Source organism: Vipera ursinii, assembly GCF_947247035.1.
Source record: "Vipera ursinii genome assembly, chromosome: 6".
NCBI lineage: Eukaryota > Metazoa > Chordata > Lepidosauria > Squamata > Viperidae > Vipera > Vipera ursinii.
The window spans coordinates 69,078,247-69,099,087 of NC_139515.1; the positions used below are offsets into that span (position 1 = coordinate 69,078,247).

Below are 20,841 nucleotides of genomic sequence, written 5' to 3' on the forward strand. Positions count from 1 at the left end.
TGGCAGCAGCATTCACACACATTAGTGAGACTGGTTTTCTATTCCAGTAAGAATCTTCATCCATAGGTAGCACTTGACTTATGACCATTTGTTTAGTGACAGTTCAAAGTTTTCAGGGCATGGAAAAAAGTTACAGTTGCTTCTCACACTTATGATATTGCAGTGCTCTTGTAGCCATGTGATTGAGATTTGCGTGCTTGGCAACTGGCATGTACTTACAACAGTTGCAGTGTCACGGGGTCACATGATTGTCATTTGCAACCTTCCCAACTGGCTTCCGACAAGCAAAGTCAAGGGGGGAAGCCAAATTCACGTAATGACCATGGCAAAAAAGATCATACCATCAGGTGCCGTCATGTAACATGACATTATTTAGTGTCATAAGTCCCAACAGTGGTCATAAGCCGAGGACTACCTGTATATTTTCCTCTGAGTTGGCTTAGCTACACTATACATTTGTATAACATTCTTGTTACTATTTTATGAAGAAAGAAAGGAAGTCTTCATAATGATTTTATCTACTGGTCCACCTACAGTAGTTTAGTATCTTTTTTTGCTTGCAGAAACTGGAAGGGCTGAGAGAGAACAACTGGCTTAAAGTCACCTACTGATCTCTGTAGTTGAATAGAGATTTAAATGTTTTCTAAATGAAAATATGAACCACAGCACTTTGAACACCTCTTGATATTTGTGCTTCTTTCTAATCTTAACTGCTTGGAAGCAAAATATAAAGGGCAACTTATGCATGAAAGGTGACAAAGATGCATTTCTAAATAAATAGCTAAAGTTCAGTACCCACTCAACTCACCAGAAAAACCAGCTTGCATACTTAACCCTGCCTAAATCTAAACATTGTCTGCCAGCAGTAAAATACACAAAATGGAAATTCTTTTGAACTTCCTTAACAGGGAGTTTCAAAGTTTCAAACAGCACTCAGTTATTGCCCTCTGTGTTGTAAGTCCATTATATGCTTTTTGAAACATTTCATGTTTCAATAGCATTTCTCAACAGTTCTCATGCTTTTACAAGTTAATTAATTTATGTTGTCACTCTTGAACCTACTGCTAGATGCCCTACATACAGTCACCCACGCACTCGTTACCTCCCGTATAGACTACTGCAATGCTCTCTACATGGGGCTGCCCTTGAAGACCACCCGGAGGCTTCAACTGGTGCAGAGTGCAGCTGCACGGGTAGTGATGGGAGCACCCCAATACTCCCATATTACACCCCTCCTGCGTGAGCTGCATTGGCTGCCGGTTGCCCTCCGGGTGAGATTTAAGGTGCTGGTACTTACCTTTAAAGCCCTACATGGCTTAGGCCCGGGATACTTGCAGGACCATCTGCTGCCAGGAACGAATTCCCATCGCCCAGTGCGCTCACACAGAGAAGGCCTCCTCAGGGTACCGTCGGCTAGACAATGTCGGCTTGCGACCCCCAGGGGAAGAGCCTTCTCTGTGGGAGCGCCAACCCTGTGGAACCAGCTCCCCCCTGAGCTTCGGATGGCCCAAGATCTCCAGTCCTTTCGCCGCGGCCTCAAAACACTCCTTTTCCACCTGGCTGACCTAGACTGACAGGGATTTTAATTATGTTTACAATTTTAACTCTATTCTTTAATTTATCTTAATTTATTTCAATTTTTAATTATAATTTACTGTACAGAGACCTTTAAATTTTGTTGTTGTTAGCCGCCCTGAGTCCCTCGGGAGATAGGGCGGGATATAAGTCCCATTAATAAATAAAAAAAATAAATAAATATTTCAAATACTTTTATAGCAGGATGCACTGTTGGAAGACCTGAGTTTAGGGGCAAATTATCATGGAAAAAAAAGTATCTATGTGGCTGCTGAGTCTACATCAACTTTATGGCATATAGTCTGTAATTAATAATAATTCTGATTTTTGTCACCTTATTTTTTTTTACAATCTTGCATTCTGTATGCTTTCTTTTCACATTGATTTTTAGACCATTCATTTAAAATATCCACTGTCCACATTTTCCCCATTATATGAGCTTTATACACTACTTCACATGGAGTAGTCATATTTAACTATAGCCACCCTCCTTCCTCCTGCTGTGTTTCATGGCTTTTCTTGGGAATTTGGTGGATGACAAAGGAGAAGCAAGGGAAGATCGTATGCATGCCCAATGGTGGAAGGAAAAATGTGTGCTCTGGCAAGCACCCTATCCTTTATTTCTCCTCAGTTCCACACTGCATTTTCTTTCAGGGTGACCATGTGGAGGTGCTGTCAAATCACCATGGAAACTGCAGAATAATCAGCCTGATATCAATACCTGGGAAGATCCTGGAAAAGATAATCAAGCAACAGAACTCTGAACACCTAAAAGCAAGCAGAGTTATAACCAGAATCCAACAGGTTCTGTCTTAGGCCCAATAGTCTTCAGTATCTTCATAAACTATTTAGATAAGAGAATAAAAAGGGAACTCATCAAATTTGCTAGATGATATCAAGTTGGCAGGAATAGACAACACCCCTGAAGGATCTCGACAGACTTGAACACTGGGCCCTGTCTAACGGAATAAAATTCAACAGTAAAAAGCGAAAGGTTTTACACTTAGGCAAGAAAAAAAATGTACAGTATTGAATAGGTGGAAATTGGCTCAACAGCAGTAACTGAGAGGAATCTTGGAGTCGTAGTGGACAATATGAGTTAGCTGTGTGAGGCAGCCACCAAAAAAGCTAATGCAATCCTAGACCACATTAACAAAGGGATAGAAGCAAGATCACATGAAGTGTTGGTAGTATTTTATAATGTCCCAGTAAGACCACATTTGGAATATTGCATCCAGTTTTGCTTGCAAAAAAAAGATGTTGAGACTCTGGAAAGAGTGCAGAGAAGAGCAACAAAGAAGATTAGGGGCTGGAGGCTAAAACATACGAAGAACAGTTGCAGGAATTGGGTGTCTAGTCTAGTGAAAAGAAGTGACATGATAGCAATATTTGAGGTGCTGCTACAAAGAAGAGGGGTCAACCTATTCTCCAAAGCACCAGAAGGCAGGACAAGAAGCAATGGATGGAAACTAATCAAGGACAGAACCAGGGCTTTTTTTCTCATAGAATGCTCAGAACGGAGTTCCGGCACCTTTTTTGGATGGAACCTTGTAGGGTAGGCAAGGCAGGTTCTATGACGGGTGTGAGTTCCGGCACCTTTTTCTTTTACAAAAAAGCACTGGACAGAACCAACCTAGAAGTAAGGAGAATTTTCCTGATAGTGAGAATAATTAACCAGTGAAATGGCTTGCCTTCAGAAGTTGTGGGTGCTCCATCACTGGAGGTTTTTAAGAAGAGTTTGAGCATCTGTTTGTCCATAATCGTATAGGGTTGGACTAGAAGACCTCCATGGTCCATTTCAATTCTGTTATTTGGTTATTCTACCTCCTGGACACTGGGAAGCAAAAAAACAAACAAAAAAAACAACAACCCAGGGCATCCTGATGTTTTGATCTCAGGTGGGATGGGGGACAATGCCAACAACCAAGAAGATTTCAAGACAGAAGCTTCTAAGAGTGGGAAGTTCAAGATAAATATTACAAATTTTCTTTCTTAGAAGTTGAGTTTAAGGTTAATCAGCTCACCTTTTAAAACTCTTCAGAGGCCCTAGAGTTTTGTGGAGATGCAGAGGTAGGGCCTCATAAGTGGCAGAAGGGGTTGAATTTTTAATTATTAAATTTAAATTCTGTCCTGGCTTTGTCTTACCCACATTTTGGTCCTATTACATTCATCTTTTGAACAGAGTCTCCAACATGTCACTCAAAAGACCATGAACAGCCCTTAACTTGAGAAGCATCCTGATACATTTCCACTACACATAGGGAAAAGCAATGTTAGCCTACTTGAAGATAAGAGCAAGATTAGGTCTAAAAAGGAAGGCAAGAATTGGCACTGGTATCATCTGCTGAACTTAGGCCTGTAGTAGATTCCCTCTTTCAGTTGGCAATTAACTTGGACTGCATGGTTCAGTTATCTATCAACAATAAGGTGTCCTTGGCTGCCACTTTCAGTTCTGAAGGAAGCCAACAGTAAACATATCACAGCTCCCAGTACCAAAGGTTAACCAGACTATTAGCTTTCAGGATAGACCTTTCTGCCAAGAAAGGAAGAACAATAAAAAAGGACATGTTACTTCTATAGCTGTTCAGCCTTTCTGATTCAGTATTATGATGTTATTCTTTACCATCTAGTTGCCTTACAAGGTCCTCTGGTTAGGTGTTGTGAGGGTTATACTATGGATCAATTCCCCACACTGAATGCCTGACAAAGCATTTCATCCCCTCAGGGAGAAGTTTTCCTCATTAAATCATGAGGACACTCTTCAGCTGCCAAGACTGGGAAAATGTCAATACAGTTTTAGCCAGGAAAGCTGAAGGTACTTCAGACTAAACATAGAACATAACCAAAAAGATTATAAATCCCTGAAATAGAATTGCAGAATAAGAGAAGACTTGAGGGCCTGAAAGTGTATATTTTAGAAAGTAGCAATATTTTTTTTATGTTGATTTCACAAAAATCTTTCAAAATGTATTTTGAAAGAAAGATTCGGTAGGAAGAAAGTCAAGTTAAACTCAGTTTCTGAGGACAACAGAGATACATTCATGAAATTCTGTCAGTAAGAATACTGAAATTCTTTACCACTGCTGTCTTTCAAGTTCCTTCCTAACTTTTCAGCCTACCCTGCAGCTCAGCTATTCCCTGGTGGTCTCTTGTTGAAGTAATAACTAATGCTAAAGGTAAAGGTTCCCCCGCACATGCGTGCTAGTCGTTTCTGACTCTAGGGGCCGGTGCTCATCTCCGTTTCAAAGCCAAAGACCCAGCGCTTGTCCGAGGACGTCTCCGTGGTCATGTGGCCGGCATGACTAGATGCCAAAGGCGCACGAAACGCTAAACCAGCTTAATTTACAAGGTTAACCATACCGTCCCAGGTAACATATAACCCAATAGCTCTGAATTGAAAAATTGCAAGATAGTAAGTTTAAGAAAAAAAAATAGGTCAAAATGGCCATTCAAGAGCATCAATGAAGACATACAAGATTTAAATTTATATCTCATTTATTTATTGCATTTTGTTCTAAGGACTATGTCATAAAAGCATAAAACAAATACGTATATTCTATAAAATAGAATAAAATTGAGATAAAAATAAAAAAGGTGCAAAAATAGAGCAGATGGACATAAGCAGGACAATTACCATTCTCATTCCTCAAATGTCCTCAGAATAGTTTGGTTTGAAATAATTGCTGGAAGTTGACCTGCTCCAAGAGGGGACCCGTTCCATGGTGAGCATTGGCTATGGACTCTCCTCTCTTCACCTCATCAGCTTGATATAACATCATAGATTGTAACATATAATACATTCTGAATAGGTCAGATGGGCAACTTCTACATCAAGGAAGGTGACCTATACGCAAGCAACCTAACTGTGACTCCACATGGACATCAGATGTTAAAAAAAGCACTGCGAGTTGCATTTGAACTCTGCTGTGATTGAGAAACTGATGTTAGATGACTGTGATGACTCCGATTTCCTTGCAATATGGACCAATTAGACCATCAGTTTCCAAGTGGTCTTCAAAGGCAGAACCATGGAGAGTGACTAAAATAATCTAGTTGGGTGTTAATGAGGGCCCAAGTCATCCTTGGCAGGGGGTCTCATTCCAGGAAGGACCACAACCATGCATCAGCCAAAGCTGACTAATAATACCCCTATCTTCAATAGGTTCCACCTGCTTATCTAACAATAACTGAGACTCCTAGACCATCATGTCACATTCCTGTTCTTTAAAAGGGAATACCAGCTCCCTTCTGCATGAAACATACCTTTTGCTTCAGTTTTAGTTAGTTTTGTTTCATTCATATCTCCAGACTTTGGTTCAAGATGTTTTTTTTCCCCGGGAATTCTACGACCACCTGGCTGGCTGGCTTGCTCATTCATTCATTTTCATTCCTTCATTCACATGCTTGTATGCCGTTTCCCATTTAGAACTCGCAAGGGCATTTATAATACAATGTTTATTGATGAACTTTACTGTTAAGCATTGAACCTGATTACCAAGACAACCTACTTCACAGAGATTTTGCTGTGATGAAGAATTTGGAGGAGGGAATGCTATGTACCATGCCTTGAGTTCCCAGAGGAAAGGTAGAATCAACTAATTAGATAAATAAATAATGTAAGGGTCAATGGAGAGGTTTTTTTTAAAAAAAGAATCTGGGGGAGAGGTCAATGCTAAAAAGACTGATGAGTATGCTTCAGGTGTATGTACTTGTGTTGAGACAGTACTTATTTTAACATTTAAAAAGTATTTAGCTAGACATCATTGCATGAAAGCAACTTAAGCTAAGGAAAATGCCATTACTTTCCCAATTTTTTTTAAAAAAATTATAAATAGCAATATGAAAATTAAATAGATAGCTCAGTTTTCCTTAGGACTCTGATCAATTGCCTTGTCCTCCCATAGAGTATCTGTTAACTAAACACAATCATAAACTTTGAAAGTGTCACATTTTTTTTCTGAGCCAAGTGCCTCATTTGGCCTTTGGATAACAATCCAAGACCCACAATCAGTGGGTAGAACCAAATTAAATGTGATTTTCTTTTCTTACATTGTTACATTATTAACTTTAAATGTGAGTAATAGGATTGTTCACCATTCATGCATTTAACAATTACTCCTTCCTCCACATTAAAAATTACTCTTGGATAACTTTGGTGGGTTCTGAGGGCCTCAGCCATTCATTTCTCTGGAAGAGCAAATATTTATTTTATGTCATCATGAATGAACGAACCTTTATTGTCAAAGTACAACCATGTATACATTGAGATTGGCTGAGCCTCCCTTCGTGCCCCCACCCCCAACTCACAGTGATACAAACCCTCCATCTTATTACACCATGTGAGCTAATTGCACAACACACCGGCCTCGCAAGTCAATCTGTTATATAGATGACAGAGACGATAATGTAATCTGCATTATTTGTGCAATGTTAAAACAAGTGTGTCATTATTATGGTTTACATGTGGTATGGCCACACCTAGGCATGCCATTATGGGGGTCAAATAAGATCTTGTAGAGGTTTTGAAGAAGTTTTAATATAAATGTTTTTATATTTAACATTTAATATATTTATATTGGTGGTGGTAAGTTCACAGTCTTGAACATTTTCTGCAATTCTCGGTACACCTATGAATGTCATGGAATCCAACTCTGAAAAACAAAGAATGATCCATGGAAAGAAGAACATTCGCAGGCTTGTTGCAGCAGCAAATACTATATACTGCATTTCCAGAACTTATCTATTGCAGAAGAATTTCTTGAGTCACATTAAGGGAAATTTACTGGAAGGTCTCCTGAGGACACATTCCATGGACATCCCTTTCTTTATATCCCTCTCACTGTACAGCAGAGAGTCCGTCCGGCCTCTCTGTATGTCTGCTGAAGCATGCCAGTTTTTTAAAGCAGGTTTTAAGACATTTTATAACTGAAAATCTATGCATCTATTCTTTGCATCCAGATTTTAAACATGCAGATTTTGAATGTCTAGATTTTCCAAATCTCTTTCAAAGGTATAATCTAGAAAACTAAGTTTTAAAACAGGGGAAACATTTATTGCAAAATTCATTTTTCTTCTTCTCAAAAAGTATCAACCTTGTCCACTAGGTCTCAATGTTGATAGGGTGATCAAATTCTAATCCCAAGGCAGGCCTAAATCTCATGGGCAAGGATGCCACCTCTCCAGCTTTGAACTGGAGCCTCTGGGTATTAGCTTCTTGTGTGCAGACTGAACAGCTGATGAGGGGCAAGAGGTTGTCTGAGGCTATGGGAGGGAGACTCCCACTACATTGTGAAGGCCATTGCCTCAACTGAGGTGGATCAAAAAGGCTGCAGGAGGCAGATTCCCAGGGCTCCAGAATCTCTCTTCTGCTGTACTGCACAGCCTTCCTTCTGTATAATTGCCAGCTGTGACTCAATATGCTGCAGCCAACAGGTCTCTTCTGCACTTCAGGAAAGAACCAATATTCCTGCTGTATCACACAATTTTTATAGTACCTGGCAGGTTATCTTCAAGCACAAATTAGTGCTTAAATGATGATGACACTGTGAAGCATAAATCTCCTTCCTGTTGCACTAGGCTGCCCTTATAACAGGGGTCTTCAAACTTGGCGCCTTTATGACTTGTAGACTTCAACTCCCAGAATTCCTCAGCCACCATGCCTGGCTGAGGAATTCTGGGAGCTGAAGTCCACAAGTCACAAAAGGGCTAAGTTTGAAGACCTCTGCCTTATATCTACTCCCTGTCAAATACAACACACAAAACCTAAAGCAGATCTCCTCAAGCATTTTTATTTGTACTATGTATTAACAAGCTCCTCTTTTTATCTCCTGATTGCAGTTGAATTGTAAACATGTATATTTACTTTTTAAAAAAAAGTAACTTCCATTGCATTTGCTGGGAACCAGTATCCAATAAAGTGTGCAACAGACTTACTGACTCTGTTGACCTGAAGTTTCAAAGGCAGCCTTGTTGAAGAAGGCTAAATGCAATAAGGTTGGAAATGTAACCCATCTCTGCTTTATACGCTAGAAGAACATGCCTAGAATATCAAGATGTGACATCTAATTAAGAGAGTAAAAGCACAGCTGTTACTTAGTTTTGCACAGAGAAATGCTTTCATGGTTTAGCCATCCAAGAAGAGGATTATGGATCCTGATTTACACCAATACCCAAGCTCACCAAGGAGCCTGAGTTTTGTCGGACCATTTGTTGACTGATGAAAATAGGGTAGCTACTTACACATTTCCATCACTCTTATTTTTAGACAGAACTGCATTGCCATTTTTTTTAAAAAAGAAAAGGACTAAAGAGGAACAGATCTGAAGAAAATGTGCCACTCAATAATGATACAAATTTAGGAGATGACACAGATGTAGATACAGATGCAAATATAGATTTCGATATCGGGATGCTGAAAAACATCAGGGCAACCTCTGGATGTCCAATAAGCACTTAGAAAAAACAAGTTGTCATTGCAAACTTTAGGAAAATTTGATGAGATTTCATCTGCCTTGCCTTACATATGATATTATGCCAAAAAAGCCAACACAGTGCTAGGCTGCATTAACAGAGGGATAGAATCAAGATCACATGAAGTACTAATACCACTTTACAATGCCTTGGTAAGGCCACACCTGGAATACTGCATCCAGTTTTGGTCACCACAATGTAAAAAAGATGTTGAGACTCTAGAAAGGGTACAGAGAAGGGCAACAAAGATGATTGGGGGACTGGAGGCTAAAACATATAGGGAACGGTTGCTGGAATTGGGTATGTGTAGTTTAATGAAGAGACGGGTGATGGGTGACATGATACCAGTGTTCCAATATCTCAGGGGCTGCCACAAAGAAGAGGGAGTCAAGCTATTCTCCAAAGCACCTGAAAGCAGGACAAGAAGCAACGGATGAAAACTAGTCAAGGAGAGAAGCAAACTAGAACTAAGGAGAAACTTCCTGACAGTTAGAACAATTAACCAGTGAAACAACTTGCCTCCAGAGGTGGTGAATGCTCCAACACTAGAAGTTTTTAAGAGGAGACTGGACATCCATTTGCCTGAAATGGTATAGGGTTTCCTGCCTGAGCAGGGGGTTGGACTAGATGACCTCCAAGGTCCCTTCCAAATTATTATTATTATTATTATTATTATTATTATTATTATTATTATTATTATTATTATGCATGATTTAGACAAACTTACATAAAATATGAGATCAGAGCTTCAACTGCTGAATCTCATGTTATGATATGCCGAATGTTTTACAATTTTGAAAATTGGGTGATTGGACCATCACATAAGATTGTACAGTTCTTATGTGGTGGTGCAGTGGTTAGAATGCAGTATTGCAGGCTAACTCTGCCCACAGCCAGAAGTTCAATCCTGATGGGCTCAAGGTTGACTCAGCCTTCCATCCTTCCAAGGTTGGTAAAATGAGGAGCCAGATTGTTGGGGGCAATATGCCGACATTTATAAACCATTCAGAGAGTGCTGTAAAGCACTATGTAATGGTATATCAGTCTAAGTGCTATTGCTATCCCTGCATCTCTGAAATGAAGGAATGGGCAGCTATGGCTCCTTTAGGATCTGTGGATTTCAACTCCCCAAATGCCTGAGCCATCCTTGCTTACTGAAGAATTCTAGATGTTGAATTCCACAGGTCGGAAAAAGGTGCTCACCCCTGCTGTAATGGGTGGAGTTTCTGACCAAATGACTCTATGTCTCTTCAATGTATTGTTTGATGAAAGTCATGGGAAACTTTGTTTCCTTCTTATGATTCCTTATTTGACAGATTTGGACTGGCAGCCACTGAAATAGAAGCAGACATATGAAACAGAACATATGCCCACATTCTTTCTGTATTTGTATTATACTTTGATTTAATGTTTAACAACCAATTATTTATTGATTTTATTCTATTAATTCATTTGTTTATTCTATTACTGTCTTTTTTGGTTCCAGATATTTGCTGGATTTTATTTTAATTCCTGTGGCTTTTGTTCTTCTATTCCATTGTGAAACACCCAGAGTAACTTTGGCAAGTCGGTTGGCTATATCAATCAAATCAATGAATACATACATACATTTAAACATTTCTCTTTGAATTTTTGATATTCATCAATGACATTTTTTCCTAGCTAATCCAATTAAGAAATAGTACATTCTTTCAGCCTAAATGACTTTTATTCGTTGACAATCAAATTGAGACAAGTTTGTTTGTTTGTTTGTTTGTTTGTTTATTTATTTATTTATTTATTTATTTATTTATTTATTTATTTATTAATTATATTTTTATACCGCCCTTCTACCGAAGGACTCAGGGGGGTGTACAGGGCAATAAATATAAAACAGAATACAAAAGTTAAAAAACGATTAAATATAATGCCCAAATTTAAAACAATAATTAAGAACATATTAAAACCCCTGCCCTAACCCATCAAAACAGGTCAGATTGCTCAAATAAATACGCTTTTAGATCACGCCGGAAGGAGTGAAGGTCGGGGCCCATCCGGAGCTCAACCGGCAAGCGGTTCCACAGGTCTGGCGCGCCCACAGAGAACGACCTCCCCCTGGGGGCCAGGGTATATATCAAGTTATGATATATAGAGGAAATGTACTTAAATATATACTGATGTAGGAATTATGATACCTGTATTTTGCCACTTTTGCAAAGATCTATGAAATGTGCCTCTTCACTGTCCAAACTAAAATATCTTATCTCTACTGTACTCAGTTGTATTGTCAAACAAGAACCAGATTGCCCGTAAAACCAGATTAATTTGAAAAGATTTATATAGTGCATGACAGATTGCTTTATTTATGGCACTTAAATAAAATGTGGCCCCAAAGTGTTGGCAAATATTACCATCAGATATAAGTATGGCAAAGAAAGAGAGAATGAGGTGGTGGAGATAATAATAATTGCTTATTAATGACAATTATAAAGTGGACCCTTAAAACATCTGTCAATAAATTTTCAGGCTATACACATTTACACATAGCTAAAATTATTATTTTAACTATAAAGCAGATAATTGATATATTTCTTCCAATTATACAAGCTTTACAATCGCTTTTAAATCCCCACAAAGAGAACAATTCCCTATGGCTAGTTGCCATCCATACATTCTTCCATTTACATTTAAATAAACCAAAACATCTTCATGATTACCCTGTGGAAATAAAATTTTATTTATTTTTGCTGCCTTGATTGTAAAATATTTGCTTAAAGCAGCGTTTCTTTAATTTTCTGCAAACATAGATAATTAAATAAACACTTAGAAAATGTGCAACCACTCAATTAACGAAACACTTTAATTGTTCTCATCGTTAAAAGCCCAATAGTTACCATTTTGTAGGAAACTAAATCATGATTACTGCATGTTTGCATTTGTGTATGTCCTCCCCACTATTTCAAAAACCTTTTAAAACTCCATTTTGTACCCAAAAGTAATCTAAAATTAAATATGTATTTACGACTTGAATTATTTTATCTACCCACACATAATATACACAACTTGTAGCATATATTTGATAATAAATGATCTTTAGTAGAACTTCTACTAATCTTCATCTCCATCTGCAGGTAAATACTTTCTCCACTTTTCTTCTTGACTGCTACACATACCTGTGGATACCTGTACCTTTCAAGAGCACTGAAAGATTTGGATTAATTGAAGATAAATCAAACCTAGAGAGCCAGTTTGCTGTAGTGATTAAGGCTTCAGACTAGAAACCGAGAGACCTGGAGTTCAACCAAGTACTACAATAATGTAGATATAGGAAAATCTTCTTTCAGAACTGTCAGTTGGGTTTCAGTGTGGTAACTTTCAGAGAATGTAGGTTAGTTGAGCACTATGATTGATAACTTGACAACTATGCTTTGGACGATACTTTTCAGACTCCTTCCCGAGTGGGAAATTTCAAAAATAGTTTGTGATATTGTAATATGTGCTTGTGTGGGAAGGGATTTGATGTACAGTGAATAATAAACATATTCCAGAAGTGGTGAACTCTTGGCAGAGCTTAAAGTAGCCCTAGGTGGTAGTGAGCTAAATGTCTTATAATTTGTGTTCAAACATTGGCTGATATAGTTTCCAGTGTTTACCAATTTAGCAACAGCCTACTTGAATCATTTTAACTGAGATGCATATATTCAGAAGGATAGTGATCTTGATTCAAACATGATGAGTGGGAGTTTTAAAGGTCGACATTAATTTAATATCATAGGAGGAAGTGTGGGACATGAACATGAAAACATACTTGTGAGGTAGCATTAAACCTAACTCTAACCTCCCTGCAGAAGTTAGGTCCTCTTTCTACCTCTGGGTCTATTACATAAGGACAGAAGTCTCCAAACTTGGCAACTTGCTTGACAAACTTCCCCTGGCTGGGGAATTCTGGGAGTTGAAGTCCACAAGTCTTAAAGTTGCCAAGTTTGGAAATCTCTGCATAAGAAAATGGCCAATTATAAATCAAAATACAAACTGAGACTGTGGTCTTTTCTTAATGCAATGGTTAAAGAAAGTTAAAACACCTTATGACAATGAAGAACTACAGGCAATATAGATTGTTAACTGCTCTTTCTGGAGATAAAATAAAATTATTTTCCATATTAAATTGGACAGACTTAAAAGTTACATGGTTATAAATGCACAGCTGAAGGACCACTAGTGGGCAAATAAATACAATTGCCCTGATATGAAATAAATTCTTGCTCTTGCTCTTTTTTTCTGAAATACAAAATGTATTACTGAAAGAGTAAGTTTATACTCATATAATTTTCCATCTAGACCAGAATTTACTTTAACAGCAGCTATCCATCATATCCAGCTGGAACTTTTCCAAATATTTGCAATGGATTCTTTTAAACTAATAAGTCAGGCACTGAACCCGAGATCTTCTTCATGAAAACCTTATAATTTACCAGCATGTCTAGTTAACTATACAAGTATATTCTCCCTCATCCTTAAAACATAGCAGCTTGCTAAATCTGTTCTAACAGTGCTTCTGATTGGCTTCAGCAGAACTTAAAAGGCCTGGATAATAAATATGGAGGTATAAAGTCTTCATGATTGGTAATGACCTATAAAGCTCTAAATGGCTTGGGTCTGGATTATCTAAGGGAACACCTGCTGACGGCATCAACTTCCCATTGTCCTGTGCGCTCCCACAGGGAGGGCCTTCTTAGGGTACCGCCCGTTAAGGAATGCCAGTGGGTTATTCCCAGGGGAAGGGTGTTCTCTGTGGGCGTGCCGGCCCTTTGGAACCAACTTCCCACGGAGCTTAGGACTGCCCCCGACCTTCGCTCATTTCACAGGGACTTGAAAACCTGGTTTTTCGAGCTGTCTGGCCCAGACTGAGGGGTTTTAATTATTTAATTAATGAGGTTTTAGTTAAATTCAGGGACTTAATTTAATCGCAGTTTTAACTGATTTTAACTTTGTATGTTATGTATTTTAATTTTTCCCTGTAAACCGCCCTGAGTTTTATGGGAATAGGGCGGTATATAAATTTAAATAATTAAATAAATAAATAAATAAATAAATGATTATTCTTTAGCATGATCTATTATTTTGCTTAGTTTTTTTTCCACTTTGTGGTAGCTGGTACTGTTCCGTAATAGGCCCCGAAGCCCTAGTAAAAAGAATATTTGGGTTATATTTAAACTCTTCCACAGAACTAACCTGGGAACAATCTAAACTGCAGGTGAATACCGGTAAGTATTTTTTTTAAAAACCTACACATCGTAAATCATCAGATTGGTGATGGCACTCTTTCTTTGTTTTGAAGTAAGAACAATATCCAATTATAATGTAGAGAAATAATGTCAAAGATTTTATTAGTTCATCCTGTGAACCATAAGTTACAACAGCTTTTATTTTTTCTACTTTACTTCATCTGAACATTGCCACTTTTATTCATAAAATCTCTTTTCTTTTGCCCTTACCATTGATTTCTGCTTTCCCTGTTGACAGTGCATAGAAAGAAAGGAGAAAATCATAGTAACTGAGGTAAAATCTCTGCTCCATACCCACCCAATAGTTGACTGTCTGGTCTCTTTTAGAAGCATCCTGTAAGAGAAAAACTTTCCCTTTCCTGCAAATGCTTGTATTGTCAGGCTGTTTTTGTATTCAAGCACATTGGCCTGAAACTCAACTAAAAACTTGCAGATTGTAATGCTTTCAAAAGCTCAACATCCTGCACTGGCATTGAATTCTAGATTAGGTCTTGCTAGTGCAGAATAAAATTCCTGAAGCTTGAAAGCTCTTGAAAAAGGAACAAAGGCATCCCCAGATGTCAAAATGATGCCTGCGACCACATGATTGAAGCCCTATCCCTTTTTTATATGGGTCAGACGCCCCTGAAAAGGAAGAAGGAAAGATATCTGATAGCATAGCTCTTAATGCTTAACATTAAAGGGTCAAAGTCCTCAGAACTTTCCCCATGACATCTGTATTTTTGTGGCAGAGGAGAAATTAAAAAACCAGTCAATCCTTTTTTAGATTTATCTGTCAATTAGAAATTAATTTTTCCAGTTTCAGAAAAAGATCCTCCAAAGATTGACTGTCTATTAGCAAATATTCAATTAAGACATTCATTCTATTATGGTATTCCAATGAGCCATTATATAGCAATTCATTAGCGGTTAACAATGTTTAGCCAATAACTCTGAAGAATGGTACCTTAATATTATTTTCCTTTTGTTCCTTTTAGCCTTTGCATGAATCTTTATAGCTAAAAAGGGGAAGTTGATTATTCTAAATGTCATACATTTGCTAAAGTCAATCATCTTCCTATCATTAAATCCAATTCTATTAGAATACATTTACTTCAGATGCCGAAAGAACAAAATTAATTATAATCTTGCACTTTTGCAGTTACAAAAACAAGCTCTAACCCTAGAAAACGAGGTCTTTGGTTATGTTCAAGAGGAAGGGAGCCTCATTTTTATATTTTTTTAAAATAAGATAAAAAGAAGTTATATAGGCAAATATATAAATCATTTGATGTATCACATTCAGTTTTGCTTTTTAGGAACATAATTTCAGAATCTCTAAATTACTGAACAATAAAAACAGAGGCATGAATTTCTTGCGGCCTGAGGTTAATAAACTGAATTGATTTAGCAATCTTGTGAACTTGACAGCTTATTAGAGGTAGTTAAAAGCCAATCAAGTCTGAGGAGCCTTGGTGGAGCAGTGGGCTAATGCCTCCTTAAGTAACACCAGCTGCCTGCAATTAGTGCAGGTTCGAGTCCCACCAGGCTCAAGGTTGACTCAGCCTTCCATCCTTCCGAGGTAGGTAAAATGAGGACCCAGATTGTTGGGGGCAATTAAGCTGACTTTGTAATAATGCCGCTTGGGTGTGTGTGAAAGCCCTAATAAGCAGACATATACATAGAATGAAGGCTACTGCTAAGTTTTTAAGCCGCCCTGAGTCTTCGGAGAAGGGCGGGATATAAATGGAATTAAAATTAAAAAAAATAAATTAAAATTAACTTCCACCTCAGAAAATGAAAATGTATCTGAATATTGTAGTACATTTCTATTCATAATTTTAGAGTTGCATTGTTATATTTCATCTGTCTTTGCATGCATCAGTCTTTGCATACATGTAGGCCATTTGGAGAGCTGTTGTTCTGTATCCATGTGAACAATTCTGACTCTCTAGCAATCTCCCATTTGTGACCATGTGCAACAGATTAAACATTCTGAAGATGCAGCATTATATGAAATATTTTGAACACACAATGGCACCGCTACCCATCGCAAGAGATTGATGGATGCTGATGGATATGATTTCCATTCTAGCCTATTATTAAGATAGATTATGTCGAGTAATATCAATGGTACTTCTATTCAAAGAAGTATAGATCAATGGAACAGAGTTTCTCTTAATTGATGCTCAGTTTTATCTGCAGTCATTTTCTTGTGTGACAACCACAGAACAGATAAATCATGAGATTGGCAAAATTTAGCATTTCTTATACATTCAGCTATAGATATAATTTTACTTGTATCTGTATCGCAATTCACAAATCAACCCACCAAAATAAAGACTGGTAATGGAGACCATATAGCTAATTTAACTCTACCCTGAAGATACACCATGAAGATATACTATATACACAGGTAGTCCTCAACTTATGGTCACAATTGAGCCAAAAATTTCTGTTTCTAAGCGAGACATTTTAAGACCTTTTATTGCCACAGTTGTTAAATGAATCACTGCAGCTGTTAAGTTAGTAATATGGTTGTTAAGTGAATCTGGCTTCCCCACTGACTTTGCTTGTCAGAAGGTTGCAAAAGGGGTTCACATGACCCTGTGACACAGCAACTGTCATAAATATGAACCAGTTGCCAAGAGTTTGAATTTTAATCTCGTAACCATGGGGATGCTGCAACGGTCATAAATGTGATAAATGGTAATCACTTTTTGCAGTAACGTTGTAATTTCAAACAGTCACTAAATGAACTTTTGTAAGTCAAGGACTACCTGTATTCCCATTTGCATTACAAATAGGATACCTTAAAAGGAAGCCTGAATAGGACTTGAGCTTTCAAATTTGCACACATATTTTACACAGCTATTTTGGGGAAGGTACCTCATACATTGTCCTCCTGCATTACAGAGCTTTGTCAGCAAGAAAATAAATCCTTTCAGCCTGTCAACACTAGTTGCCTTGGACTGAGCCCTGTATGGTGCTGAGTCTTATTTTGAGGTGCTAAACTCCTTATAGCTTCTAGAGAGCTTAGCCTCTTATTTCTGTTGAGAACAGAAAACTTTATAACTAAACAGCTTGACAAGCAAGCCACTCTGTGTTGCCTCACACTACATATGAGCATATGCTCATGCATAACAATGGCATATAAATTTGATAAGCAAATAATGAAAGTGTATAACAAAGTGTATAACAAAGTTCTCAATCAAATCATGGACCCCTGAATTTAAAATAGTTAATATATGTAAAGAAGTAATTTGATTTTTTTTTATCCAAGGCTGCAGCAAATCAGCTATCCTGAACCAAGAGCCCTTCTAATGAACTGGACTATAATTCCCATGGGTTGGGGAAGGTCATCTCAACCATTGGTCTTTCTTGTTACTACCCCAGTCCAAAGTTCCCTAATCCCCATGGTTTGACAGAAAGGAGACAAAAGCTGACAACAAAATTAGATCTTAATCCTGGAGAGTGATGGGTATTTGTCATTATGTACTTTTTGTTTATAATTGATTAACATGAGATTCTACTCTTATTTGTTTTTTTTAAATGTTACTCTGTCTTAAATGTCATTCTTCATTTAAATTTAAATTCATTCTGACCCCGAAGAGTCAAGAAATTTTGTCTTTAGGTTTAACCAAGAACTACAGGTTAAAATAAGACCATATAGGGGTCTTAGAAATTATTAGTAACTAACTTTGTATATTGAGAGACAGAATGAGAGAGACACACACAGAGAGAATATACCTTTTCCTTATGACTGTAACAAAATAAAATAACAATAAAGATCCCAAACTTAAACCTCGTCAGCTAAACTTTGTAGTGTTTACCACTACTCCAGATTATACAATTATACAGACAATACACAACCAGCAGATTGTATCACGAAGCCAAAACCTATGATAATCAGCTAGCTTCAATCACATTCAGAAAGTTAACTATAAATGCTCAAAACAAACAGGTCAAACCTCATGGCTCTCCATTAAATCAGAGACCACATGAAAGATTTTAACTTAAGTCAACAACTGAGCTAGAAAGATTTTGGAAAAAGTACATATTCAATCCACTGTTCCAATGAAAGTCGGCCATAAAATGCATACCCCTCATAAATTAACTTGTATTATCAGTACAGAATGGGGAAAAAAAGAAAAGAAAGAGAAAGAGAAAGAAAGAAAGAAAGAAAGAAAGAAAGAAAGAAAGAAAGAAAGAAAGAAAGAAAGAAAGAAAAATACAAGATCTGAGGTGTGAAACACACTAGCTGTATATGGATGTCATTTAAAGCACACTTCATAAAACACTCAGAATATCCCTGTCACAGACTCACAGACAAGGTGTAATCCCCACTGTGGCACTATCTAATATGCCCAGAGGGTTTTTTCACATCCCTAAAATGGGAGGGAATTATGTTCACAGTATGAAACAAACAGAATCATCTGAAACGTATCAGAGGGGAGTATGTTTGCTAGCATAACAACATCTTTTTTTCAGATGTTCTCTCAATCCAGAGAGCAATAATGATGGTGCTTTCACAAATGGAAATTACCCATGAAAATATCATTTCCATCTTCCTAGATAAAAAGGGTATGTTTATCTCACAGGTCTTAAATAAAAGATTGTGTTGTTTTAATATTTCTCCTAAGAGAATGGCATTGTTTGATGTATAATGTGAACCTATGATAGTGGAAAGGAAGGAACTAGGCTGGTTTTATTCAGGGAGAATTTAAATTTCCTTCTGACGTAACAGTAATACCATTCAACTTAACAGAACTTTGTTCCCAGGAAGAATACACAACACTGAAAAACAATACAAGACCTGTGGGTACGTTGTACTTGCAGTCACCCTTGGCACCCTGCCCTACTTCTGACTTCAAACTTTTATTATTTTAGCTATAGGAAAAGTAATGTGACATGTGACAAAGCAAGGTCCCAACAATTGGGATCATCTTTATTTCTAAGAATACCTCTGCATACTGACTTCTGAGGCATTGTTTAAAAATGGAATGGCGTGTGGCCAGTATGTAGACCTTTATTTGACCTGCACAGAAAAAAAAGCTAAAGGTCGTACATGGCACTCAGCTGGTGGAGGTGAATACCAATGTCAGTACTTGTAAATGGATGCTTTGTGAATGGCCAAAAGCTTTTTGGCAGCCATTTTGTAAATGCTGTGCAAACATTTTTTGAGAGCACCTACAATAGCCTCTCAAAATTCCAAATAAGTCTAGGGTGGTTTCAAATGTTTTCTTAGTCCTATACAGAACTAGCCTGTATGTGATCTTCTTCCTAAAAGAATAGTACAAAGCAAAGGAAGAGGCTTTTTGGTCTGGAGCCATAGCACATTGAAGAAGAACTGTATAAGAAGAAAGACACAATAGCAGGATTGTTGGGAACTTCTGACAATGAAAGTTGAGGAGCATCAAGACCTAGCCATTAAGAAACAACTAGACAACCTCCCCCTTCTCCCTACTGTGCAATGTTTTACAAAATGTTTGTAAATGTGTACTGTAAATCTTTGTAAAGGTTTTGCTGGAAAGGAGTAAGGTCCTTCTCCAAACTTCAGGCAAGGAGCAAAGTAACACCCTTGAAATTTAATGCAAAACTTACAAAGACTTCACTTTCAGTCATATTACCTATATCTATATCTATACACCTATCATGTTATAAACCTAAAATATGATTTATTTATTAGTATAAAAATCAATGAAGTTTGTAAAGATAATATAAGTAAAATATCCTCTTAAATTTCTAGATTTGCAAATGTTAGGACAGGGTGCTTTCATAAAAATTAAGTACAACCGTAGAACTAGTAATAATAGAATAATAATTCAACTGCCAACAATCCTGATAAGTAAGCCTGCACACAGCCCAAATTATAATTTTCCAGTTAGGCAGAGCTTTCTAGTCTTTACTACAAAGCCATTCAAATGTGGTTAAATAATCATGTAAGTTGCTTTAGTTTAGGGCATACATTAGTAGATGTCCATGAACAGAAATTTGATATTGCACCAATATAGTTTGCCTTCTCTGATCTCTCTTCATTTGCAAGCTGGTTTGAAAATGTGCATTTCAGAATTTCAGTGTGATATATGCATGTATTTAAAAAAAAACAGTTAAACTTACCAGCTGTTTTAGTGGGTTCTGGCATTGTTTCAGTTTGTCTTTATTCCCAGTATGTGCAAATATAAAAGCTAGGAAACATTGAGCCCCGGATACAAATGCAGCCCAGTATGACAAGCAGAGAGTGAGAAGAATTTTTCCACTTTATATACAGCCTTAAAATATCAATCAGAGTAGAACCTCCTCTCCTATCAATGTAAACCCTCTGAAAATTGACAGTTATGGGAGCTCAGCTTACATCTGTTGTTTGAAGCCACTGCCCCCCTCGGCTTTAGGAAGGAATCTCTGCTGCATTTCATGTGGCTGAGGAGATCAGCTATAACTTTCTAATTTCAGACCCATGGATCCACATACAACGTGGGGAATCAAACAGCTTGCCAAGCTATCAAAGAAAGGGCTTTTAGAGATGAGAGATTGGTCAATAGAGAATTGTCAT

The 20,841-nt window shown here is 37.5% G+C and overlaps 1 protein-coding gene across 4 annotated transcripts in view; it reads right to left on the reverse strand.

Moving 5' to 3' along the window:
- The window catches only part of MYBPC1 (myosin binding protein C1), a 110,978-nt gene extending 90,461 nt beyond the window's left edge, over positions 1 to 20,517 (reverse strand). For 2 of the 4 annotated variants that reach the window (XM_083366016.1, XM_083366017.1), the window contains exon 1: positions 20,409 to 20,517. In XM_083366016.1, coding sequence (XP_083222142.1) covers positions 20,409 to 20,433 — 25 coding nt within the window. In that variant the 5' untranslated portion in view covers positions 20,434 to 20,517. The remainder of the gene's footprint in view (positions 1 to 20,408) is intronic. The other 2 variants (XM_083366015.1, XM_083366014.1) reach the window with 1 other exon arrangement.
- Between the last annotated feature and the right edge of the window lie 324 nt (positions 20,518 to 20,841).